This window comes from Phyllostomus hastatus, unplaced genomic scaffold (genome assembly GCF_019186645.2).
Source record: "Phyllostomus hastatus isolate PE091 unplaced genomic scaffold, TTU_PhHast_1.1 phas_scaffold_78, whole genome shotgun sequence".
Lineage (NCBI taxonomy): Eukaryota > Metazoa > Chordata > Mammalia > Chiroptera > Phyllostomidae > Phyllostomus > Phyllostomus hastatus.
Genome location: NW_025334041.1, coordinates 15,776,235 through 15,803,597, shown reverse-complemented (window position 1 = coordinate 15,803,597; position 27,363 = coordinate 15,776,235). Strand labels below are relative to the sequence as shown.

General features: G+C 40.7%; 1 protein-coding gene across 2 annotated transcripts in view; it reads left to right on the top strand.

Annotated features, from left to right (window-relative positions):
- DNAH11 (dynein axonemal heavy chain 11) overlaps positions 1-27,363 on the top strand; it is a 254,392-nt gene that overhangs the window by 196,167 nt on the left and 30,862 nt on the right. For both annotated transcript variants that reach the window (XM_045827575.1, XM_045827574.1), the window contains 4 exons: positions 13,041-13,245; positions 18,225-18,389; positions 20,128-20,268; positions 24,424-24,594. In XM_045827575.1, the coding sequence (XP_045683531.1) occupies positions 13,041-13,245; positions 18,225-18,389; positions 20,128-20,268; positions 24,424-24,594 (682 nt within the window). The remainder of the gene's footprint in view (positions 1-13,040; positions 13,246-18,224; positions 18,390-20,127; positions 20,269-24,423; positions 24,595-27,363) is intronic.

The following is a 27,363-nucleotide window of genomic DNA, read 5'->3' as shown; positions in this document are numbered from 1 at the left end:
GGAAGCTTGTGCTGTCGGTGGTGTAGGGACATGGACCTCGAGCCAGAGTCTAATTAGCAAACAATTACAGTAATTTGGTTGAGACATGATGTGAGCCTAAGCTAAGGCAGTCACTATAGGTACTGAAGAGAGTAAACCAAGGAATTCTCAAGGAGTAAATGTCATCAGTTCATAGTCAGTAATTGGATATTTTTGTTGGTAGGGAAGAAGAAGGGTTCAGGGTAATTTCCGGTTGTCTGCCAGATTAAATGAAGGTATGATTTCTGGAGAGATGTGATGTAGGAATAGGACTACGAGTACGTGTAGAGAAAGAGAATGATTTCACTTATTAGACAATCAAAGATCGAGGTGCTGCTTTAACACCTCAGAAGCCACTTGACCTATGAGCTTGTGAAGGACATCTCAGCTGAACGGTAGGTAGGGAGCACCTGCAGAGCGGTGGTCAAGCCATCGTGGTGGATCAGGTTATCTACAGAGACGCTAGGACAGAGGGCGCGCTCCCGTTGCAGATGAGAAAAATGGGACTGAAGGAGCTTAGTTAGTCTTCTTGGATGCCCTGTGATTCTGCGAATTTAATATGGGGAAACCTAATTTCTTAAATAGCTTTTCCAAATAAATAGGCAAGACCATCTTTCTGTAGAAACCCTATGGATATTACTTGACCAGACTAACCTTTCCTTCTCTTTCATTCCGTTTTCCCCCCCAGACCTTGTTTATTTTCCCATCAGTGTCTCGGGACCCGTGTGTGGTTTTCAGATCCCTACCTCCCATTGCGGCTCAGGCCCTCCCTCCCTTCACGCCGACTGGAGTAGTCTTTTTGCCCCTCCCTCTGCCCACTCCTGTCCAGCCCGGACAGTGGTGAAAACAGTCTGTTCCAGTATCGTGCCTGTCTTCAATCCCCTGTGCAAAGACGCTTTAAGAATTTCCTATTGCCTGCTAACAAGGAATCGAATCAAAGCTCTTCTGTGAAGATTGTAAAATGCCTCACCTCTCTGATGGAAGACTTAGGAAGCGTAATATTAAATTAGACATGGGCCCATCATTCAAATTAGGAACTGAAAGATTCCCGATATTCTTCAAGGCACCTTTGTGCTGCCCTCCTCCCCCATGCCTCCTCCTCTCCCAAAGGTGGTCAATGTCCTAAGTTTTGTTATCACTCCATTATTTGACTTAAAATAATTTCAGGATACACTTGCATTTTCCAAAAATAATAGGTTGTTTCTTTTTCTTTGATTGGGGGCTTTATAAAAATGTCATTATAATGAATATCGTTTAAAGGGACTTGAAATTTTGACTCAATATTATGTTTTAAGCCTTACTATATTCTTGCTTTTAGCACTTGTTCTTTCATTTTCACCACTGTATTTCATCACTCTTCAAGAGCGTGGCTATTCCTCAATTTATTTAATGGTTTCATTGAAGGACAGTTAGGCTATTTTCAGACTTTTTGCCGTTAGAAGCCATGCTGCTACGAACATTACTGTACCGAGTATTCCTACGCACATCTACAGGTGCATATACATAGAACTTCTTCAGAGTTCATATTGTCGAGTAGCAGTGTGGGGTTGTGGCATATGCGCACAATCAGCTCTAACAGATGATGCCAAATTGTTCTTCAAAGTGCTGGTGTAAATTTCTGCGCTCACCAGTAGTGTTCAACAGAGAGTTACAGAGTCTTGCAGAGAACTGTGCTAGGGGCTTTCACCCTTCTGCTGTTTTGTATGATATAGAAGATTTCTGAGTTTAATGCCATTGGCCACTGTTTTCCAGGGGGAACTATTCCTACATCCTGTTTTTTTTTCCACCTCTTATTTTTGAATGGAAAAAATTAACGAGACACTCAAAATATTGCAAATAGTTTTGTTTATAAAAGCTTTAAAAGTTCTTTGGAGTAAAGTTTGGTATTTTAGTGATCGTGTTTTCACCTGACAAGAAATATGTTTAAACAAAGCAAATGCTCTCTTGTTCCTTCATGTAACTCTTTAAAAGGAGAGAAAGAAACTTTATAAAATATTCACACATATGCACACTAGAAGGGGATATGGAAAAATAAAGAGATTGGTAGAAATAGGTATTATCTTTCTTTCAATGCAACAAATAAAAACTAGGAAAAACACTGGAAAAGAAAGTGAGCAGGCAAATATTGATACGCCCTGTGTAGTAATAGAAATAGAAACCCATTTGCAGTGTTAATGGGACAAGGACAGAAATTTTTGATTTTACCTCCATCACAGGCCAAACAAACCTGAGTCTGTAAATTTTCTAATAGGCCTTCTGTTGTGATCTTCAATAATGAATGTTTTGCTTGATTTTTTCCTATGTTTCCCTTTGTATTGTAAAGACAAAACAGTAGTGAAAACAAGAAGAGAGGGGAGCAAACCCTGGGGATTGAAGCCAGAGCATTCACCCAGAACGTCTTTATTACATCGTGTGCCTCAGATGCAGGTGGAGTAACACTTGCATCCTCCTAAGAGAAGGCACATCCCTCAGAAACTTTCTGGTTATTCATAGTGTTTTTGTTTATCTGAGTTCTGTTTGTTTGGGGGGTTTTAAAGAACTAATGTTAGTTTAATCTTCCTAATAATGAGTGTCTGAGAAGATGCTTGTGATAGATATAGCATAGTCCAAAAGTTGAAGTTCATTAATAATTGGAATGTTGTGGAGTATGAAGTAATGAATACTAATTACTCCTTTCATGTCTGACAGCTCCCTGTGGACCAATACATCAGTCCCGACTTTAATTTGGTTCTAGTAATGGTTTCGTCAATAGCACATTAAATCTGTGTTTGAGAAGATATACAGTTGAACCTGACCCACATAGTAGATGCCGCTGTCGTAAAATGGCCACAGGCTGACAACAGCTGGGTAATTACAAATAATTAAATCCACCAAACTCCAGACAATCCTAATTTTAAACAAAATATATCTTATGGCAGTAATCGACAGAAAACATATCTGGGAAGATTTATCAACACATACTTTTTCTAAAGCAAATTTACTGGCTTACATATTAGAGAAGTTGCTGATCTGTGAAGCATCTTCATAAAATTGTATCTCTTTAATCTTTCAGATCCCCCCAAACATTAGTGAAGTCATTTTTTAACTTTAATTTTCACTGGAGTAACCTAACTGCAAGATGTATTTTGAATGGGAAATGCGTGTATGTTTATGAGCATACAAATATTTTTAAAGACATTTTATACTTTATTCTATATTTATTTTTATATAATTATTTTTAGTAATAGTCTTTAAGTAGTATTCCCTAAATCTTACTAATGTAAGTATTAGCCATATGACACAAATCTCTATTTTTATGGAAATAATAAAATGAAAGGGAAAGAGTATTCTACAGACATTTATTTTACAATGACTAAGTGTCCTGAAAGTTGTACTAAAATTAATATGAGGAAGTTTCTTAGTTAGCAAGCTTTCCATTTATTAAATATTATGTTGCTGCTTTTGGCCTTGATGCCATACGACAATACTGCAGTTGATTAGAGATCTATCTGAATGAGGCATTAGGCGGGATTTCAGAGAAAACCATGTTAAATTCAATCTCTTGCTGCAATAGAGTGTGTTCTCTTGAGCTGGAAGCTCATGGTCTTAAGTAAGCTCTGGAGTTATGGAATTCTCTCCTGTCCCTGTGGGTAAGAATATTTTTATTTTCAAGTTAATTTATGCCTTCATTGAATAGAAGTTGGCATTCTAGGCTCTTCCAATTTCTAAATTGAAAATAGAATTTAATTGCAGAAAAGACCTCCAACAACCCTTCTATTCCTCAGTTCAGCCAAACTTTGTTTTAAGGGTAACAGGCAGGGTCTTCCAACAGTGCGCACACACTCTCAGGCATTGTGCTGATCTTGTTTGACACCCTCTGAAAGGAAATGCCAGGTAGGGTCACAGGTGGAGAACCTTAGATTTTATTTTTCAAAAAAGCAAAATTGTTTTCTTTTTTTTAAGGCAAATGAATATAAATAGGAGCAGAAATTTTTTTTGATGGTACCTTATAATATTTAAATATGGATGTATTGAAATATATAATATGTATATTTTATTTCTATATCTCAAAAGGGTAGTCATCTGCTATGATTTTCTTTTTCAGCTCCTTTTTTTTCTGTTCAGTGGTACCTGGGCTCTTGCAACATTAATCTTTTTTTTTTTAATTCTAATTGAAGTTAGCTTTTATCTTAGAAGGATGTATTGGTTATGTTAAGTGTATGAAGCAGCAAGACAATGAACTCATTTCTATTCAGGACTTTCCTTTCCTTCCTTCTCTTGAAAGTCTTGCCAGCTGTGCAGCTTTCAGCAGAAACCGGGTTGGACCAACTGGAGCATCCCCCTCCTGCCCAGGTTGCTAAGTAACACCTCCCTCCACCTTGCCCCGCACCTGATCCTTTCAGCTGCACTCTCAGCCAGAGCTGTTGGAGCTCACAAGTCTCTTCTAGAAGCTTTTAATTTGAAACAGCAGGGCATGCAGTAAGGCTTTTAGGTGCCCATTGAAAAGTTTTTTTCCCTTCTGTTTTTTTTTTACTCCAACTAGTGGGACTATTATTTATTAGTCTCAACACCCCCTTGCTGTCTCTTTATCCTGACAAAACCATAGGACGAGGCCCAGAGAATGGAATTCATCACATTCAGAGAGCTGTTCACTGTCTGAATTGCCCATCTTAGACGCCCTATCTCAGGAAATGTCTCTCCAAGTGGCCTTGTGAGGAAGTTTTTGCAAACATCTTTTTAAAAAGGGTCCTACTGTAGCTCCTTTCTCATAAAAACTGTGTTCTGCCACAGAAGCAAGTCCTTATTCTAAACCAAAGATGCTGCTTTTCCAGGTTTGGGTTTTGATGGCAATAGATAGTGATGGTGTTCATTCAGGCACTCAGACTATCTGCTCACTAGGGACACTTGCTTAGGTTTTTATGATTCAAGACAAATGGCATTTTCAAAGTAGCTATACTCACTCTTGAGAACAGTTCCAACAAAAGTAAGAGACACTTCCTAAATCCCCAGACATATTTCTTAGTAATAAGAACTCCAGATGATAATCTCAATTTCGGAGAGTCATCTTGGTTATGGCGGGACATTGCTGCCTCTCTCTCCTCACAGAGATTCTGGCTTTCACGGGCATTTCTCTTCTGGGAGAAGTGTATCCCCATGTTTATCAGAGAAATGATGTGAACACTCGCCAAAAAATCATTTTCAAGTGTTTTTAATGTAATTTACATATCAGTCCTTTACAGTAAGAGTGATCTTTTATGACTTGAAAAAATTAGGACTCTTTCATCCCAGGAAACGTTATGGCTGTAGTTTTTAAAAGATTTATTTATTTTTAGAGAGAGTATAGAAGGGAGAAGGAGAGGAAGAGAAACACTAATGTGTGGTTGCCTCTCACACAACCCCCTGAGTATCTGGCCCGAAACCCAGGCATGTGCCCTGACTGGGAATCGAACTGGAGACCCTTTGGTTCACAGGCTGGCACTCCATCCACTGAGCCACACCAGCCAGGGCTTTGGCTGGATTTTGAATAAACTTTTGAAAGAACTTTGAAATTCCCAGTGTATTTGATTTTTATGCAAACCTGACATATGGAAAACTGAATTTACAGTTAATCTGTAGATGATTGTCTTTTTTGATACATTAATTCATTCAGCTAAGAAATGCGCATTTTGGCACACTTAAAATATTACATTTTCTTTTCCTGAAAGCCAGGAGATAGAAAACTTTGTGTAAATTGAGTGATTTCTTTTTATAATTTTATAAGTTAAGTAATTCATTTTATGGAACTATAGATCTCGGCTTAGGGCTGGGTATCTCAATAACCAATGCTACTTTCCTTCATGAGCAAGGACAGACTTCCTAACCACAGATCAGCAGGGCATGTCCTCTGAGCTGTATCTTTAAATTGTTTTCTCTAGTGACCATAGGCTGTTATGAGTCAATCATATTCTCTCGCTACCCTCTTGTGGTTGATGGTCAGACAGGTCAACAGAGGCTGGGGTTACAAGCCGTCACCATCAAACAGAGCAGATTAACCTGCAGTCTAATGATTTTATACTAGTCATTTATAGTATAATGACTTTATACTATAAAGTATAATGACTTTATAATGAACTTTATGCTGGGAGTCTGGAGACCCAGGTTCTAGTCCCTATTCTGCCACTAAGCTATGTGACCTTGGACACGTCATAAACTCTTTGGGCTCATAAAGGAGAATCAGCTGGATGATCACTAGGGGCTCTTCTTGCTTTAAAATTACAACTCTGCTGGGTGAAACAATGTTTTGAGTCACCCTATGTCCTATACAATTAAGCCATGGTGTGTGTACTGGGAAAACACATTTTATTTCAGTCTGTGTTCGTATAATTGGTCTCTCACCTCCAAGCCAGCAGTTCTCAGCCAATGAGAAGAGGGGGCAAGAGGAGCTCTCTCCCTTGAGATTCCTGCCCGCACCCTTGATTCTTGCTGTGATACAGCGTCAGGGCCCAGAGTCCTGTTCCTGGCAGACATGGGCTGGAAAATGTGTTAAGAACTACTCACTTAAGAAAGTAGCCACACTTCTGTGTTTTATGCTGCTCTTCACACCTCGCTCTTGCTTCTCATTGAAATTGAAGTTCAAGAGCTCATAGCTGCCTGCTGCAGTCTAGAAGTCACGACCTCTGGCTTCATGTCTTTCACAGAAATAACAAAGCGATTGTTTGCTTTCCCCACCCCTCTGGTTAACACGGCTGTTGTTTGGATCCTTCAGATCATGAGGGAGCACTGGCTGTCCATTTAATTTTCCCAGGTAGGAGATTAACCAAAAATTAACCTAGCAGCAGTGATAAAACCCACTGAGTCGTTCAGCAGTCTTGTCTTTCGTAGATTATGAACACCCCAGTTGAGGATAATTCACTCTCCCTGGGAAATCTAAGCCTATAGAGCGATGTCCCAGAGTACAACATAAAAGCCAGTTTTATAGGCGGACATTCTTACCTCTTCCATCAGCAGAGCGGATTTTTGCCAGATAACTGCCTTATCAGAGAAAGTCAGACCAGTCCCTGAAACAGGTGGATTTCTGGTTCTTAAACTATGAATGCTTCAGGGCATATGTCACGTGCAAGGGGGACTGAGTGCCACAGCATCACCTCCGAGCTACCTTGGGGAGCATTACTGTAACTGAGATATTTGGTTAAGTACACATTTAACAAGTTAAAAGCTGTTGTCACCTGTGAACTTGCCAGAACCTTATAATCCATGTTGGCCAGTCTCATGCTTTTTTCTTTTTCTTTTTTTCCCTTGAAAGCCCAAGGAGACGAAGCACAGTTATGCGTAAAGGCTGATGGGAAAAATTGTAGCTTGGCATTATTGGGAAATCCATGGGGATCAGCAGCTACTGCTCTGAGAGGAGATGACGCTAACACCACAACCTGGGGTGACCCTCTAGAGTGGCAAGTGGCAAACAGCCTGTCTCGGTAAAGCCTGTGAGCTGAGAATGGTTTGCTGTTGTGGTTGATCTTTGATTTCTTTGTATTTATTTGTTTGTGTATCTATCCTCACTCAAGGCCATGCGTATTGATTTTTGTAGAGAGAATGGAAGGGAGGGAGAAGGAGAGGGACATTGATGTGAGAAAGGAACATTGATCGGTTGCCTCTCATCAGCGCCCCATCCAGGGACCAAACCCACAACCCAGGCATGTGCCCTGACCGAGAATTAAACTGGCGACCTTTCTTTTCAGTTTATGGGATGATTCTCCAAACAACTGAGCCACACTGGCCAGGGATGATTTATTTTCCTGAAAAAAAATTTTTTTGAATTTTTAATTATAGTTGACATAGCATGTTATATTAGTTTCAGGTGCACAACATTGTGATTAGACATTTATATAACTTACGAGGATCTAACAATGGTTTTAAGGGGTTGTCAGCGACAAAGAGGAGAATAGGCAGAGATGTGTGTGGCACACAAAACCTAAAATATTTGCTCTCTCTGGCCCTTTATAGAAACTGTTCTCCAGCCCCTGCTCCAGAGGGATTTCTCCCTGAGGCCTGAACACCAGTGACCTTCAGAAATGTTACTTTGCTGGGGCTTGTTTCAATTCTCACACACACACACACCCAATCCCCTCCACCCACTTCTCAAAATTACTTTGACTTCTTACTGCACGCAGTTCCTAATCCTGCCACAAGGAGCAGTCCCATTAGACAACAATAATGAAAATTCTAGGCTTGATTTATTGCGTTCTTCATTTATGTTTAAATTTTTAAAGTATAAAAATGTTTAAATCCTGTTTTTACCTAGGGATATATGTTAGTGGTTAAAACAGGAAGTTTATGAAATACGAGCTCAAACCCAGTGAAAATTCATAAGCCAACGAGGGAAAATTAACCTGAAGTCCTGGACGGTTGTGACAGACCCGGCATTTCTCTGAGACACTTGCCAAGAGAGGAAGGAATTCAGACCCAGATGGAGCAGTAATCAAAATCCCTGCATGCGCACAGAGGTTGATTAATTATTAGAGTGTGGGTTTTATTATTTGGATATGTAAATGAGCACAGACCTTGGTTATCTCTTATGTGTGAGAACCCCCAAGCAGTAACGACAAGAACCCAAATCTCTTGAGATTTCCCTTCACAACCAGTCACGCTAGGCCGCCAGTCATACAGTGGATAGTGCCAGCAAAGGAAGACCTTCCCAAAACTTACTCGTGAGATCAATCTGGGAAACCCTTCAAAAGGGAAACTCAAATCTTGGGAGAAGTTTTGAAGATGTTCCCAATGTAGATGTGATTGAACATGTCCTCAGTCAAAAAGAAGGTTAACTAAGAAAAGTGTTCTTGTCACATTAGACCGTCCTGTGAGATAACTTGGCACGCTCAAAGGTCAAGTGTGAACTGCTGGGAAACTACAACGGCATGGCTGATTTCCTTACAGATGGACAGATGGACAAAAGTCCAAATGCTAGTGTTGACCTCTTGATAGATTGTTCTCTTTTTTTTTCTTTCTTGGTAACATCATTGCTAAGGTATACTTGACATACATATAATTTAGTCATTCCAAGTGAACAGTTCAGTGATTTTAGTATATTCACAGCATTAGGGAGCTATTACCACAGTCAATTTTGGAACTGAAATTCCTAAGCAACCAAACTTACTCTCTGTCTCTATTGATTTGCCTATTCTGGATATTTCCTACAAATAGACCCATATAATGTGTGGTCTTCTGTAATTAGCTTCTTTCTCTTGGCATAATGTCTTCAAGGTCCATCCCTGTTGTAGCAGGAATCAGTACTTTCTTTTTTATGGCTGAATAATATTCCGTTGCTTAGGTATACCACAGTTTGTTTGTCCAGGGCTTTACAGACATTTCGGTGGTTTCTAGCATTCAGCTATTATGATAATGCTGCTCTGAACATTTGTGTATAAACTCTATGTGGACATAGGTTTTCCATCCTTTGGGGTCTTTACCTCAAAGTAGAATTGCAGGCTTAAACAATAACTCTATGTTTAAGACTCAGAGAAACTTCCAATTCCATTTTCCAAAGCGGTGGGACCATTTTACATTCCTACCTGCAGTTTATGAGGGTTCTAATTCTGTCCCATCCTCCCCAACACTTACTGTTGTCTGCGGGTTTTGTGTGTTTGTTTTTGCTATAGCCATCTAGTGGGTGTGACGTGGCACCTTACTGTGGTTTTGAATTGCATTTCCTTGATGGGTAATGACGTTGAGCATCTTTGCAGGCGCTTGTCGACCATTTGTATATCTTCTCTGGAGAAATGTCTATTCAGGTCTTTTGCCCATCTACTCATTGGGCAGACCTTGATCTGTCCCAATTTTAGGCACTTTATACATATTTATTTATTAACCAAATGAATAAAAGAATGAATCAGTATGGAAAATTTTATACCCCTAATGCCAGTTTTGAGAAAGTACTAATGTCTGTGAGAGCAGAGCCTGTGCCGGTCTCGGTAATGATTTTATGCCCAGTGCGAGGAAGACTCTGTCCACCCACCCAGTGTCGGGTTCAGTGAGTGTAAGTGCTCACAGAATGACTGAATGTTGGTTGCAACATGTTTCATGATAAAAACAAGTAGCTGGAGAAATTATCAATAAGGTACATGATTATTCAATGAGCATGACATCAACTGGAAAATCTGTGCAAACGTGTAAACAGACAGCATCAGGTCAGTGACCCAGACGGCAAGGGCTCTGGACTGCTGTGCTCACCAGACACCGTAGCAGCCGCTGCTGGGTTCACTTGTCACAACTGACCTGTGGTTCACTTGTCCCTGGGTGTTCTCAGTGTTTCTTCTTAACAGTAATGTGAACACTTACATTTTTAATTTTTTTTTAAGGGAAGTATGTATTATAGAGCACATACTGGCCCAGAAAAGGGTTGCTACCTGAATTGCTCTTTTTCTTTCTGGGACAAAAAAAATCACATAGGAAATCCTGACCGAGGAAAAACGAACCAAAACTAGATCATGTGAAACAATTCATCATTTAATTAGGAAAGAGTGTCTCGCACAATAGCTTGTTTGGCAAGTCTTTTCAAGCCCGTGACAGCTTTTGTTGCAAATATAAGATCCCTACAATGGAAACAAAATTCAAGAGCTGATCATGAATCTGACGAATCATTAGAGCTGTAGTGATTAACACTTCAGTGAGTAAAACTGTAGTGATTTAAGAAAATTATTTGTAACAGTATTTACACAATAAAACAAATTGTTTCATAAAAATGCCTCCAGTCCAATAGCATGGCCAGTGGATCTTCGGCCCGTGTGTTACCATGTGACACAAGAGACTTAATCTCAGGGCTGGACACATCACAAAACATCCACCAACAGCAGCCCAACAAACTGCTACATTATGGCACTCGGGTCTCTCTGCTCCAGTGGAAGGGATGTTGTTGCGGATATCGTGAGAGTTGATGAAGGAACATTGCCTGAATGCTCAACCTATTAGACCGTGTGTTTCTTTTGAATCCAGCCAGTTTTTCAAAATCGATAAACTTGGTGAAATAACATCTCACCTATAAGTCAATACGATAAGTAGTAAAATAGTCTTTTCATGGTTATTTAAAAGCATTACATAAAATAAAAATATGCACTTTGGGTAACATTCTGTCATCACGATGATGATACCTCTATAATGAGAATATACACTGAATAGGGAAGAATCCAGAATTTTTGTGAATGAGATAAAATAGGAGACTGAGAAGACACCCTTTGCTTCAGCCACGCTCCTGGGCTTCTTACAGGACTTGTCACTCCTGTGTAGTTCAGGCCACTTTGAGGGACGATTTTTGAGAAGTGCCAGTATTTGTGGTTTCCATCTGACGCATGAATTTAAAAACACCTCTTTACTAGATCTTCCTGGCAGGTTCCCAGCAGGAGAAAAGACCACAGAATAGGCTGGAATGTTTAAATAGAATTAACAGAGTGACTGTTTACAGAAAGGATTTTCAGAGGGAAGGCAACGGAACCTGGCAATAGGGCTCAGGCAACCAGGGATTTGCAACAGGAAGCCAGCGCTGCCTCTCGCCTGAAGGTGTTGCTGGGTCCTGTGAGCACAGCTGTGGAAGGGAACCATTCCAAATTCAGAGTGCGGAATACGGTCACAGCAGGGCCCCACGCCCACCGGGCCACAATGCTGAGGCGGGGAAGATCCACCTGGATCTTTCTCTCTTCCCGTATAGGAATCTCCTCAGTTCTCACATTGGCCAAGGCCAACCAGATCGCAGAGGGGAATGGATCCCAGGTGATGAGGTCTTAGAAGTTAGACCCCGGCATCTGCGAAAGAGAAGCATCAGGCCTTCTCTCTGACCCCCTCTCTCAGGGAGAGGCTGCATTCATTCAGAATTTTGCTTTCAGTTATAGCGACCACTCCGCCTAGCTCACGCAACACAGAGAGCGTGTGGCCAGACAGCAGGGTGTCCTGCCAGTGGAGTGCAAATGCAGGCAAGCTTCAGGGAAGGCCGGACCCGCAAGTCCAGAAAACCCAGAACATTCTCTCTTGGCATTACTCCTCCGTCCAAATATTGGTTGAGTTTTTCTCCGTGGGAAATCAGAAATGTCTTTCTCTCCTGTTTGGTTCACCGGAGGACAGGGACTTCAACACAAGCCTTTCGGTTCCAGTTCAGACTCTCCCTTTGCTCTGTCCCAAACCTAAATGCCAGGAAAGGGTACTCTGTTTGCAACAGTGGGGATGAAGTGCCCGCTCCTGGTGCCCGGGGTCAGGGGAGCAGGGATACAGACCAGAAGCCTGGGAGCAGAGAGCCCCCCAACCCCATGCGCAAGTCAGAGCTGGGAGGAATATGACCCATGCATTCCATGCAGGGGGCTTCTAAAACTTTGTTTTTGAGCCAGTGCCAAAGAATTAGAAAGTAATTTTAAGTATGTATGCACTTTTAATATATGAATTTAAAATATATAATACACATACCTGTACACAGATATAAAAACACGAACATAATAATTTCATCCTTAAAGAATAACAACGTTGAGATGTCCAACTTTTTGGCATCTCTGCACCATGGTGGAAGAAGAGTTGTCTTGGGCTACATTAAATACATCGTGACACATGATCACACACAAAAAAATCTCATAACGTTTTAAGTAAATTTACAATTTTGTGCTGGGCCACATTCACAGCCATCCCGGGCCGCATGCGGCCCATGGGCTGCAGGTTGGACAGCCCTGGAAGGTTAATCACACAGAGTGTAATAATAGAAGCTATCATTTGTTGTTTTAGGTCCGTTATATGATCTATTGTATTTCATTGCTATGATGATGCTATTAGGTGAGTATGACTCTTACCCCCGTTTTGCAGTGAGAAAACTTAATTATACAGAGGTTTAGTGGATAATTCCTATTCCTTCTTTACTTACTGATAATTCCTTTTCTTTCTTTACTTTACTTTAAGGAAACTGAGAGTAGCTGAAAAATCCTGAGTCACCTGGTCTTATGGCCTAGACACATTACCAGAATAAAAGGGTTGGAATGACACCTTAACATCAGTTATGGCTCGGGGGGAGCTCCTGATTGTCTGTGTTCTGTCCCCTGTAGGTATATCAGGATTGGAGGTAAAGAGTGTGAATTTAACAGGAACTTCCGGCTTCTCCTTCACACAAAGCTGGCAAATCCTCACTACAAGCCAGAATTGCAAGCTCAGACAACCCTCCTCAATTTCACCGTCACGGAAGATGGTCTAGAAGCCCAGCTGCTGGCAGAGGTGGTCAGTATTGAGAGGCCAGATTTGGAGAAACTTAAGGTAAAAAATAAGAACTCATCCACCAACATGTATTCAGTACCTGCTTTGTGCAAATTATAGCGCCAGACACGCCAGTATTGTCAGATAGGATTCCTGCTTCCAGGAGCTTGCAATCTCAGGGACTCTGGATAAAGGAGGTGGTTAGGGTTGTGCCGCAGGTGAGGGGGCGGGGGGGGGGCTGGCTCCACATCTAGTTTGATGCAGGTGATGAGGACAAGCAAAGAGGCCTCTGTGGGTTGGCTGCCCATAGCCAGTCCAGCCAGGGCACAGGAACGAAAAAGCAGAGTCACAGAGCGAGGTTGGGAAACTTAAGGGACTTGTTGTTGGTTCTGACTAACATTTAAAGGAAAATTTGTGGCTTGAAGTGCATGGATTAAGAAAAAATACTGAAAATAATTACATTCAATGTTGAATACAGAAAACGAGGAAACTAATATTATAAACATAGAAAGAGGGCGGTAGTAGAGTCAGGTAATTGCAACAGAGACAGTAGGGCCTGAAGAGGCAGAAGTGTTTACCCTCTGACCCTCTATGGAAAAAGCCCGCCACTCCTGGGACCCATCCGTGGTTCTCAGACGGCAGTTCCTGAAGCAGCAGCAGCAGCAGCAGGTGGGACATTCCTTACACCCAAACTCTCAGACCACAGCCCAGACCCTGCCCACTGAGATTCTGTTTCACCAAGCACAGCAAGTGGTCCTCACACGGGCTCAGCCTCCGTTTGAGACTGCTCTCCCTTGGATTCACTTCTGCACCAGCCAACCAGCAGGGCAGAGACAGCACTCGGGTCAAGGCCAGAGTGGGCACAGTTCCCTTGAACTGCAACATGCCGGGAGTGAGGGATCCACAGCCCAGGGGTCAAAGGGCCACAGGTTTGCTGCCATGTGCACCAACTGCACAGGGACCATGTCTGTATTCGAGACACCATATGACCATATGAGAAAATAGACTTTCAAGGCTTACGCACTCACACGTTTTTTCTTCTTTCCAAAAGGTTTGAAGGCTTGGTTAATTAATTGACTTGTTTTTACTTTTGATAATGAAGCTTTTCAAACATGAAAGTAAATAGTTACAAATCCCAAATAGTTATAAATTCCCATATGGGATCATTATCCAACTTCAATAATTATCAGCATTGTGTTGCTCTCCCCCTAATTTTGTCTGAAGCAGTTTTAAAAAATAAATAAGTTATTTTACTTTGAAATGATTTTACATTTATTTACATGAAAGTTGCAAAGCTGTTACAAAGTTCTTACACACTCGAACCTAGTTTCAGTTTCTCCTGATGTTATCATCATTCTTTTTTGTAACATAAATATAAAATTTATTTAAAATGCTATTCTGCTTCAGTGTAACATGTTTGATTACTTTATTTAGTAATCAAATTTGTGGGCACAGAATTGTTCATGATATTCTTTTATTACCCTTTAATACCCATGGAGTCAATAGTGATTGCCTCACTTTTATTTCCGACGTTGGTGATATGTGCCTTCTTTTTTCTTAGTTACCCTGGCTAAACGGTTATAAATTTTATTGATCCTCTAAGGAGCCAAATTTTGGTTTTTTGTTTTTTTATTTTAAATTTCATTAGTTTCAGTTATAATTTTTATTGCTTATTTTTATCTGCTTTAAGTTTATATTGTTCTTTTTTTACTAATTTCATGAGGTGAAAGCTTACAAATTGAGTTTAGAGCTCTCTCCTTTCCTAATATACGATATGTCTACAAAGCTATGAATTTCCCTCTAAGCACTGCTCTTGCTGTGTAGTTTTTATAAGTTATACTTTTTATTTATTTCAAAATATTTTTAATTTCTCTTGAAACCTCTTTTTTGACCCACGTATTATTTAGAAGTCTATGGCTTAATCACCAAATATTTTGAGGGGGTTTTTTCAGATGCTTTTCTGTTATTGATTCCTTATTTAATTTCACTGTGGTCTGAGAGCACATTCGTATTGCTACACTTTTAAACTTTTTAAGGTGTAATTATGACCAAGAATTTGGTCTACCTTGTGACTACTTATGTGAGCTTGGAAAAAAAATATGTGCTCTGCTATTATCAGTGAAGTATTCTACAAGTGTCCATAACAGTCATCAATGGTGTTGTTTGGTTCAACTATATAGTTACTGCTTCTCTGCCTTCAGAATGGTTAATTATGGACATAGGAGTTTTGAATTTTCCTGCAAAAAGAGCAAATTTGTCTACTTTTACATTTCCATGTCTCCTTCCTCATGTATTTCGGCACTCTGCTGTTAGGCATGTACACATTAAGGAGTGTTAGGTTTCCTTGGAGAATTAACCCCTGAATCACTGCATAATGCCCTCTTAGCTCCAGACAGTTCCCCTTGTTTTGATACCTGCTTCATCTGAAAGCAGCATAGCAACTCCGGCTCCATTTTCACTTGTGTTTGCGTGGGGTGTCTTTCTCCATCACTCTAACAGATCGTCGGTTCTTGTTTTTTTTTTTAATTTACTGTATCAGTCACTGTGTTTAATTGCTGTGTTTAGATAATCCACATTCAAAGAGATTACTGATACAGTTGGAATAATATCTACCATCTTTGTCATTGTCTTTTAAAAAGTATTTGTCTATTAATTTTTTGAGAGTGGGGAAGGGAGGGAGAGACAGGGAGAAACATCGACCAGTTGCCTCTCCATAGTTACCCCTAGCCCAGACACTTGCCTTGATGAGAATCGAACCAGCGACCTTTCACACTGCAGGACAATGCCCAACCAACTGAGCCACACCGGTCAGGACTCATTGTTTTTTATTTACTGCATTTGTTCCTTGTCTTTTGTGTGTGTGTTTTCTTCCTTTCTGCCTTCTCTGGTGTTAACTGAGCATTTTATATGTTTCCAGAACTTGTCCTCTGTTAGCAGATAAATTGTACTTAAAAAAATTTTTTTTTGAGTGGTTTCTTTAACATTTGCTGTATACATTCACAGCAAATCTAAGTCCACATTCAAGTAATGCTGTGTAGTGCCTCATGGGTAGTTCAGGTATCTTTTAACAGAGTATTTTCATTTCCTCATTTTAGGTTGGTGGGGTTTTTCATTTAGTATTTTAAATATTTTAATGTACTCTTTTCTCGTTTACATTGTTTCTCAAGAGACGTTCCATGTAATTCTTACTCTTTTCCCTCCATAGATGAGAGTTCTTTAATCTCCTGTGGCTTGTTTCAAGAAGTTCTTCTTTGTTATTGATTTTCTGTAGTTTAAATATGATATGCCTAGATGTAGACTTTTATTATTCATACTGCTTAGTATGCTGTGAGCTTCCTGGGTTTGTGGTTTGGTGAATATCATGAATTTTGGAAAATTCTTATGTGTTATTACCTCCAATCCTCCAATGTTTTTTGTGCTCCTTTTTTTCTTTCTTTCAGTTTCTTATGTGAAAATACCTGAAAGAAAAAATACTTTTTGTAATTACCCCATAGTTTTTGGTGATTTTTTTCTTTTTCTTTTTCTCTTTTCAGTTTAAAAATTTCTTTTGACTTATTTTCATGTTTACTCACTCACCTGGACTGAGTCCAGCCCACCAATGAGTCCATCAAGGGCATTCTTCATTCGTTACAGCGGGTTTTATTTCTAGCATTTCATTCTGATTTTTTCCTTAGAACTTCCATCTCCCTACTTACATCGCCCATGTGGTTCTGCATGTTGTTCACTTTTTCCATTGCAGCCCTTCGTGTATTAAACATACTTATATTTAATTCCCAGCCTGATCATTTCAAAATCTCTGCCACACCTGAGTCTTGTTCTGCCATTTGCTTTATCTCTTCAGACTGTGTTTTTCACCTTTTCACAAGAGCCAGACACGATGGATTGAGGAATTTGAACTGCAGTAAATAGAGCATTGGCGTGCGGTTCTGTGTTTGTGTGGCTAGGAGTGAGGCTGTGTGTCCGGTTTGCTGTAGCTGCTGGTGTCATAGCTTCAGTTTCCTCTATGTCCTTGATTCTGTCTCCCGTGTCTCTGCATTGCCCTAGAAGCGCCTTCTTAAATAGAGTTTGTGTTTTGCAGTTCTCTCTGTTGTCAAGTGAGGTTATTGTGCTGGAGTCTGTTGATGTGGTAGTGAGACATTATCGATGGAAAGTATTCTATAGTCTTATGTTTAAATCTCAGGGTTTCCTAGTATGACTAGTCATTGGTATTTGCCCTTCAGACGAGTGTCTTATCATTTATTTCTCTCTCTCCTCTGTGAGCAAGTAAGTCCAGAAGCGGCTGAATGATCTAATCACCCTTCACCCTAGATCAGGGAAGACTCCAGTAAAGCGATTTTCCTTGAGGGCAGGCTATTGTTAAGAGAACAGACAGCTCTTCATCTATTTTAAATGCTTGCTTTCCTCTGGATATATTTCAAAACCATTCCTTATCCCCTGCCCAAGGCAGACATAGATTCTTTTCTGATCCTTCGCTGTGAGAACCCCTACTACTCACAAAGGTACAGAGGGCTCCCCGACCCTGGGCCCCCAGAGTCCTTAACACTCAAGCTTTGCCTCTAGCAAGTAGCCAATTATTAGTTCAATGGTCCGGGTAAGCTGTGGCTGTCTGTACTCACGCCTGTCTCTAGTTTTCAGAGTGGAGGTTGTTCTATGACCTCAGTTCTTTGATGGATGGAAGAAGAGTTTTGATTAGCTCTGTGTGTGTGTGTGTGTGTGTGTGTGTGTGTGTGTGTAAATGATGGCTTCCAACTCTAGATTCGAAGCATAAACCAGAAGTTTCTTCCCATAGAATAGAGACTTCCTATTGGTTTGTGATGTTAAGTGCTTATGATCAGCGTTCACACTCTGGGCGCTGGGGTGCAGCCACACCTCAGCATGCCTTCTGAAACTTTTTAAGTGGATTTTTAAGAAGTATTATTGGTATGTTTTAATGTTGTGTTTTGTTAGATAGGAGTTCAAGAAATTGACGATGAAGGAAGCTTAAAAACGTAAATTTACCCACCATTTTTTAATCTTTTTTTTTTTTTGGTTTGTGTTAGTTGGTTCTGACCAAGCACCAGAATGACTTTAAGATAGAGCTGAAGCACCTGGAGGACGACCTCCTCCTGCGCCTCTCTGCCGCAGAGGGGAGCTTTCTGGATGACACCAAGCTGGTAGAGAGACTGGAGACCACAAAGGCAACCGCCGCAGAGATAGAGCATAAGGTAGGAACAGGCAGAGGCCACCAGGGGGGTCGTCTCTCTGTGCTCTCTGCGGATACATGCTGGGGTGAAAGTGTGATTGAATTTGGCGATTTCTCCAAGAGGGCTGAGTTATCGTGGAATTCAGGTCATCTAATGAACTGCCCTGAAAAATGGTGGTGGGGGGATTCAGAATGGAGAGAGAGCTGAGCTTGTGCTTCTCCTGATTCAACAGTGACCCAGTCATTCATTCAGACTAGATTGTCACGCTGTTACTTGTTCTGTGTGACCGCATTTGAAGTAAACTGAGGCCTGCTGGCTAATAGGGTCCAAAGTCTAAAACGACTGAACTGACATCATCCAGGGTCTCCACAGGTTTCCTAGTCTGTCGTGCATTTTAGAGAAATCCTTAGAGCCGAGGCTTCGTTTGCAGGCCTCCGGTGCTGCTGGGAGGCTGAGGGAGAAATGGTCCCCTGCTGTCTCAAATGCATTATTCACACTGGGAAAATGGCACTTCCTAAAAGCCAGCATGATTTCTCATTGAGTAAACGTCCTGCTGAACGTCCAGCACGTGTCCCAATATGCCTCAGGCGCGATGTGCACTTCGGGAGTAACCAAGTAACCCTTAAACTCCTATTGCTGCGGAACAAGAGGAAGAAGCCTTATTTGCCTTCTGGCCTATCCTCATTACTAAGGAATCTCTTAATTACCCAGCGGAGGCTGTGTCTCCATTCCTCCAATAGATTTGTCTTAATTTAAGCAAGGGAACGGAATCCCAAATTACTCCCTTTTTTACATAAAAGGAATTCTAGGTGGCTCCTGAGATGGTAAAGATTAGAGCAATTAGGTAAATTAGGCCTTAGCTTTCAAATTAACTTCTAATTATTTCTTAAAATGTCTCTTCCTGTCTTCTTAATATATTGCCATATAGGGACCTCCCAGTCTGCTCTACAGTTTCCTTACTTCCTTTTATACACAAATATGATGCATTGAGTCTATTAAAATGTTTGGGGAAATACTGCATCGTATAAAGCTATATGACCAGCAATAGTCCTAGATAAAGGCAATATATATTTGAGCCTTCAATACAAATGAACATATTGGCTGATAGTTTCTTTTAATTATCTCTGGGAATGCACCCAGAGGCTAGTACATAAAGACGAACCAAATGGAAATAGATGAGCATATGGATGATCTGGTGCAAAGTCAAAGTTAGACTGTCACGTGAGTCTTCACGTGAAGGCTTTTCAGTAGTGAGCACGGCTATTAGATACATTATTGACCTTGGCTGCTTTTGTATACCTAGTTGCCCAATAAAGTTATTGGCACTGAACTGACCCAGCAGACTTTTAAGAGCTATCCCTGGGAGGTGATATAGCTGGGTTATTAACCCCTGATGGAGAGAGGGGAAACAGAAAGGTGACATTACTCAGAATAAATTCTGTAGTGCCCTAAACAGTCAGGTTTGTTTAATCTGCAGTCATGAGATGGCTGAAGTTACATTCCTTCTCACTGGACACTCGTATGAAAAAAAAATATTTTAAATTTTTATTTTAAATATTCGAATACTCATAAGAAATATAAAGTTAAAATTGTTTTCAATATGAATTTAATACATTTGAACAGCTCAAGAGCATGGATGCCGTGTGTTGTTTATCTTGATACTAGTAACCTCTCATTTCAGAAATGCGCCTTCCGTCACTTGGGGAAGTAGAGAGAACGTGCGTAGTTAGGTTACTGGTGTGGTTTGGTTCCACCGCAGGTGATCGAAGCCAAAGACAACGAAGAGAAAATCAACGAGGCCCGAGAGCGTTACAGACCGGTGGCGGCGAGAGCCTCTCTTCTTTATTTTGTCATTAACGACCTCAGAAAAGTCAACCCCATCTACCAGTTCTCTTTGAAGGTAATGCCGAGTAGGCCAAGAAAAAATAGCACGCTTCAGGACTTCAACTTGTTGCTGGAAGTTTAGAATTTATTTTTAAGCCATGAGGGCACCCAGAAAGGGGTCATGCGGATCTAGCCAGCAAAAACAAAGAACACCAAGACATCCTCATTCTCTTAACGTTCATTTGAAGTTTTCTATGAGGCTTTGAGGTAAACTGTGAACATTATAACACATTTGGTTTTGTTCTAAAACAGAATGTTGAGGAGTTTATTATATATAAATAAGGGTATTCTCCTGGAGGCTCCTATACTTTCTTTCTGAAACTGTAGGTGTCTTATGAAGAGATTGCCCATGTTATTTTGGTGCTGGGGGACAAAGAATGGGAACAGCTATTTATGAAGCTACTAGTACATGCAAGGTACTTTCATGCTTTAGTTCATTCTTACATCTGAAACATCTCAGTGTAGTATATTACTCTACCCCTATTTAAAAAAAGGAAATCAATACTTTCAGATTTTAAATAAATTGCTCAGGACTGCACTTTTCATAATTAAAGAGCCAGGATTTGAACCCGTGATTTGAAAGCCAGTGCTCCATGTTGCACCACTCTGCCTCTGGCAGGGTTCATTCATTCTGTCGGTCAGTTTTTAAACAAACAGCCATTGAGATCAGTCATCGTGCCAGACGTGGTGCTGGTCACTGAATAGACAGTTTTTAAAGAACAGACATGAGTGAGGATATATGGGGGTCAGTGTGTGTGTGTGTGTGTGTGTGTGTGCGCGCATGTGTGTGTAAAAGTGGTAAGTGCAGTGGGGAGGGAATCATAGGAATGGTGGGGCCGTTTTAACTGGGTGTTCAGGGAGGGATACACAGGGTGTAGCCATGTAAAGAGTGTTCGGAGAATACACAAGGGTGTGTGAGACGTGAAGGAGTCAGGGATCCAGGCAGCGAATGAATCTGTGTGGCTGGAGCGTAATGAGTGAGAGAGGAGATGGCAAGCCAGAGTCGAGAGAGGTGAGACGGTCTAGGTCACCTGAGGCCTCCTAGTCCCTGTTGGGGATTTTGGATTCTGGCCTGGGAGCAAAGAGAAGCCATTAAAAGGTTTTAGGTGGATGACTGCTATGACAAAAGACTCTGATAGAAATGAATGGACTCATGATATGATTTGAAGCTAGAATAATCAGCTCTTGGAGATGGATTGGATATGGGCAATTGTTGGGAACTGCCCTGCCTGGTTTCAGAAGCCGTAACCCCCTTTGGCTAAGGCTGAGTGAAAAGGCCTTAGGGACAGAAGCCGCTAAGGAGACAAAGACTTATTCCCTCCCACATCCCCCTGCTCAGCCCTGGCGGATGACTGGTTATCCAATGACGGGTAAGATTCCTCAAGGAAGGAACAACCTTAGACAGGCATAGTCGTAAAGGGACCACCAGGGAAGGACTTACGGGACTGCAGAAAAGGGGTGATGGACCTTCACCCCTCAGCTTTGTGTAGCCTGAGTCCTCATTCCACTGCAGGAAGTCTCCTACTGTCTTGGCTACTTCGTTTCCCTGGCCTGACTCAAGCCTGAAAGAATGCCAGATAAGGGGGATCGCAGCCCTGTAATACTACAGGTGGTTCCTGGGACAGTCAGGCCTGAAGAAGAGTGCATGAAGTCCTGTGAGTCCTGCTAAGAATACCCTTAGGTTCATCTGGATTAGCTGTTTAGGCTTCAAGCATAGAATGGGTTTGTTTCCCAAAGTTGTATGGCCCTTTGGCATCACTCTGTCTGTCAGACCCTGACTCAGAATGAGCCCTTCTAGTTCTTTGAATGTTATCTATTTACCATACCGCCCTTCCTTGATCATTACTGCCTGACACTGATGGATGAGCTTTAAGTATATGCCCTGTATTCCTAGGCAACCTAAACCCAATGAAATCCCAGGGAAAGAGGTGCTGGAGGCTCTTTTCCTCTGAGGGATCAGCCTGCCTTTTCTCCCCAGGCAGATCGTGTTTTGGCAGTCGTATTTCATCTGTGACACTGGGGGACACTGTGGGACAGGGTTCCCCTCAGGCAATAAAGAAGAGGAAGAGAGTCAAGAGAAACTAGTGGGTTCTAGTAGAATGGAAGGGCGAACCAGGCAATTGGATTTTGGAACAGCCACAGAGCATAGGAGAATAATAAAACTAGTATCACTCAAATACCAGAACTAAACGAAGGCATTAGGAGGAAAGGAAACTGCAGAGCAGCCCCCTTCATGAGCCTTGTTGCAAAACTACTCAAGAAGAGGTTGGCAAATTGAATCAAGCCACATATAAAAAGCACAATATAGTATGCCCAGGTGGAATTTGTGCTGGGAATGCACATTGATTAAACACTCGAAGATCACACAATATCACTCTTCATATTACTAGAATAAAAGACAAAACCTGTATGATCATTTCAATGGATGCAGATAAAGAAGTTGGCAAATTTTAACACTTGGTTAAAAAAAAGAAAAATAAAAAACCAACTCTGAGCAAACTAGGACTAGATGGTAACCTCTCAGTATAACGAAAGTCATCTACAAAACCCACAGCTAACAGTGTAAACTCAATGGTGAAACACTGAATGCTTTCCACTAAGATCAGAACAAGACAAGGAAATCTTCTCTCAACACTTCTATTCAGTGCTGCACAGGAGGTTATAGCCAATACAATAGCACAATAAAAGGCACAGAGATTTAAGAAGAAAAACTTTTCCCCCCCACAGATGGCCTGATTGCATATGTACAAGATCATAAGAAATCTAAAAAACAAAACAAAAACAAAACAAACAAACAAAAAACCCCTACTAGGGCTAAGAAGTGAGTTCTTAGCAAGATTGTAGGGTGTAAAGTCAATATTGAAAAATGTGTTGCATTTCTATATATGAGGAGCAAGGAAAATAATAACTCAATATTATTTATAAAAGCTTTCAAAACCATGCCATTTTTAGGGATAACTTTAACAAAACAAACTCAAGATCTGCATACTAAAAGCAGTAAAACGCTCTTGAGAAATATTTCAAACACTTAAGTAAATGGAGAGGGAGAGAGAGCCCGATTTTGGTTTGGGGCACTCAGCATCATGAAGATGTCACATCTCTTCAGACTGATGTGTAGATTCAATGCAGTCTCAATCGAAATCCCAGAATGCTTTTTTTTTTAGAAATTGGTAAGCTGATTCTAAAATTTGTGCAGAAATGCAAAGGATTTGAAATAACTGAACAATTTTGAGAAAGAACCACAAATATGGAAACAAAATACATGTCAGGACTTACAGACCTGTACTCACTGGCCTAGAGAAAAGTACATAAATTAATGGAACAGAACAGAGAGTCCAGAAGTAGACCCTTAAGCACGCGGTCAGCCGACTTCCTCGTGAAGCCAAGACACTTCAGGGAGGGAGGGATAATATTTTTGCAACAAATGGTACTGAGACACCTGAATGTCCACATGGAATAAAATGAAACTCAATCCTAATTTTGTATGTCACACTATATACAAAATTAAGTCAAAATGAATATGCTAAGCTATAAAATTTCCAGGAAAAAATAAGAGAAAAATCCTTGAGCTTTGGCTTAGGCCAAGATTTCGTAGCATACAATAGAAAGAAAAAAAAATTGATAAATGGAAACTTACCAAGTTAAAAAATTCATGGTCTTCTAAAGACATTATTAAGAAAATGAAAAGGTAAGCCACAGATGAGTAAAAACTATCACCAATAAATATATATATAACAGAATTTATCTCAGAATATATTAAAATGTGTGCAGCTCAATAATAAGACAAACACCGCAATTTTAAAAATATATGAAAAATTTGAAGACACGTCACATAGTAAGACGTAAGAGTTGCCCCTAGCACATGTTTAAAATGCCCCACAGTGATGAGAGAAATGGAAAGAGGATGGCACAGTTTCATTGGCTAAAGAGGAGATATGGGTAGATTTTATGGAATGGCATTAATAATAATAATAGTAGTGGCAGCAAATATTTAATGAGCACTTACCTACCACGGACCAGGAACGACTCTTAGAGCTCATATAATCCTCATAAAAATCCTGTCCTGTTGTCTCTCCCTGGAGAGGACAGTTCGGCCGTCTGTACCCTGCGTCTCTGGCCGGCTGGACTCCCGGCCCCAGTTTCCCTTTAACAGCCACTTTGCATTGCCCAGGCTTTCAAGGCGCTCTTCCACAGAGCTATCGAGCAGGCGGACAAGGTGGAGGACACGCAGGGGCGCATCTCGGTGCTCATGGAGAGCATAACCCACGCCACCTTCCTCTACGCCAGCCAGGCACTCTTTGAGAAAGACAAGCTCACCTTCCTGACCGAGATGGCTTTTCAGGTGAGCCAGCCAGTCCCTGGAGAGCATCCCCAGAACCAAAGTCTCCCGTCTCTGTTCCCCAGAACCAAAGTCTCCCGTCTCTGTTTACTATGTACTTTCCTTCTGCTGAAGGGGAGCATAGACACCTTATTTCGGGAGCCCTTGGTGACACGAGGAGAGCTTGAGTTTCCCAGGGGGGAACCTGGGCATATGACAGCCCGCCGGTCAGTCTCGGAGCTTTGGTTTGGGTGGGGAGGCCCTTGAAGCCATACGTCAGCTGTCACCATGAAGAACAAGTTGACGAGCCATTCCCCTCACCTTTTCGGGTTCTGTGCAGAACTTCTCAGGGGCTGCCAAGGGGATTCTCCGAGATCAGAATTGCAAATCCAGCTGTGAGGGGCTCTGGAAGCCCCTTAGAAAGGTGATGAGTAAGTCAAAGGAGCTCGGGGTTTCACACTCCCACCTCCAGTGAGACCCGCTCCCCCTCACTCTTTTTATATGGACGTCTGCAAAAGACTCTGTTTGAGCAAAGTGACCATGATAAGCAAAAGACACTGAGGATCACGTTCCTAGAGGAAATAAGTGGGCTCTCCCTTTGTTAGTTCACATTTACTATGTGACGTTTTTTGTCAGTCCAAATTTTAATGATGTCTTCTCTCTTTGTATTCTCTCAAATATCTCCCACAAAGAAGGCATTTTATAAATACTTTCCATTAATATGATAAACCATTCATATTTTTGGTATTCATATATTCCTTTTGGTTATATGAAAATATATAAAAAATATAAAAACAATTATGGATGTAGACATTTTATAATGTATGTGATAAATAGGAGCAAAGCATTATAAAACAAAATTATAATCAAGATATAATCAATGTATAACATTGTATTAGTCCAAGATGGACAATCCAATTATTCAATATGTATATATTGTATATGTATATATTGGGTTGGACAAGAGTCCATTAAGTTTTTTCTGTAAAATATAAGACACATTTTTCATTTTCACCAATAACTTTATTGATTTGGATATTTTGAGCATGTCAGCTGTCTCCCTTGTGGTAAAACGTTGATTATTCTCAATTAATGTCTTGATTTGCTCGCTGTCAACTTCAACTGGTCTATCCGACTGTGGAGCATCGTCCAGAGACAAATCTCCATCACGAAACTTCCCAAACCACTTGACACGTTCACTCAGTCACAGCATGTGCTCCATACACTGCACAAACCTTTTCTTTTGTGTTTCTGTTGTGTTTTTACCTCTCTTGAAATAATAAAGCATACTTAATATGCATAAAATGTTGCATACTTTCTTCCATCTTCAATATTAAAATGGCTACACAAAAATTCACCAATTTTGTTAAGTTTTTTTTAAATGCACAGTGATATGACAGCTGTCACAACACAATGTAACAAAATTGTTTCAAATGACGTTAAAGACAACTGAGTGCTACTAGATCCATTGCATGGAAAAAACAAACAAACTTTTTGGCCAACCCAATATTATGAAATGGTTACCATAATAAATTTACTTAACATTCATCACCTCACATAGTTACAATTATTTTATGATAAGAACTTGTAAGATTTGCTCTCTCAGTAACTTTCAAAAGTACAACACATTATCATTAACTATACTTACCATGCTGCACATGGCCTCATCAGCACTTACTAATATTACACCTGGAAGTTTATGCCTTTGACCACTTTTACGATTTCATGCCCACCCCCACCCCGCCTCCTGCATCTGGTAACCACCAATGTGTCCTCTCTGTAAGTTCAGTCTTGTAGATTCCACATACATGAGGGATTATACAGTATTTGTCTTTTTCCCGCTGACTCACTTCATTGAGTATAATTCTCTCAAGGGCACTAATGGCAGGATTTCCTTTTCTGTGGCTGAATACTATCTCATTGTATATGTGCCACATCTTCTTTATTCCTTCGTCCATCGATGGCCACTTAGGCTGCTTCCGTGTGTTGGCTATTGTAAGTGATGTGGCCGTGAACATGGGTGTACAGGCAGCTTTTTGAGATAGTGATTGCATTTCCTTTGAGTGTATGCCCAGAAGTGGGGTTGCTGAATCATACGGTGGTTCTGCTTATTTTTTGAGGAGCCACCATACTCTTTTCCATCGTGATTGCACCAATTTATATTCCCACCAACAGTGCAAAAATGTTGCCTATTCTCCGCCTCTTCACCAGCATTTTTCCTCTCTTGTTTTTTGCCAATAGCCATCCTAACAGGTGTGAGGTGGTATCTCACTGTGGTTTTGATCTCCATTTTCCCTGATGATGAGTGATATTGAGAAGTTTATTATGTACCTGTCGGCCATTTGTATGTCCACTTTGGAAAAAATGTCTAGGCAGTTTTTCTGCCGTTTTTTAAATCAGATTTTTTTTTGCTGAAATTTTTGCATTGATGCATATAGCTCACAAACAGTAATGGACCAGAAGTGATAACACATGACATGTGTATCTATTTAAAACTTCCCCTTGGAAGCCAGGGATAAATTACAATCTCTCTCAAATCCTGACAATCCATGCTTAGCACAGCTTCATATTGTCTGTGGACAATTTGTTGTTTGTTGAAAGAAATTAAACTGGATTAAGAATTAATTTTCCAATAAAATAAAATATTTTCATGTATGTTACCACCCATATTACATTTTGAAAATATCTAGAATTTTAAAATAGTCTAAAACTCAAGCATTTTACCTGTTTAACTTTGTAAGTTTTTTATGTGGAAATTAGGAATATTTCATTTGTGTCCCCCCCCAAAAAATA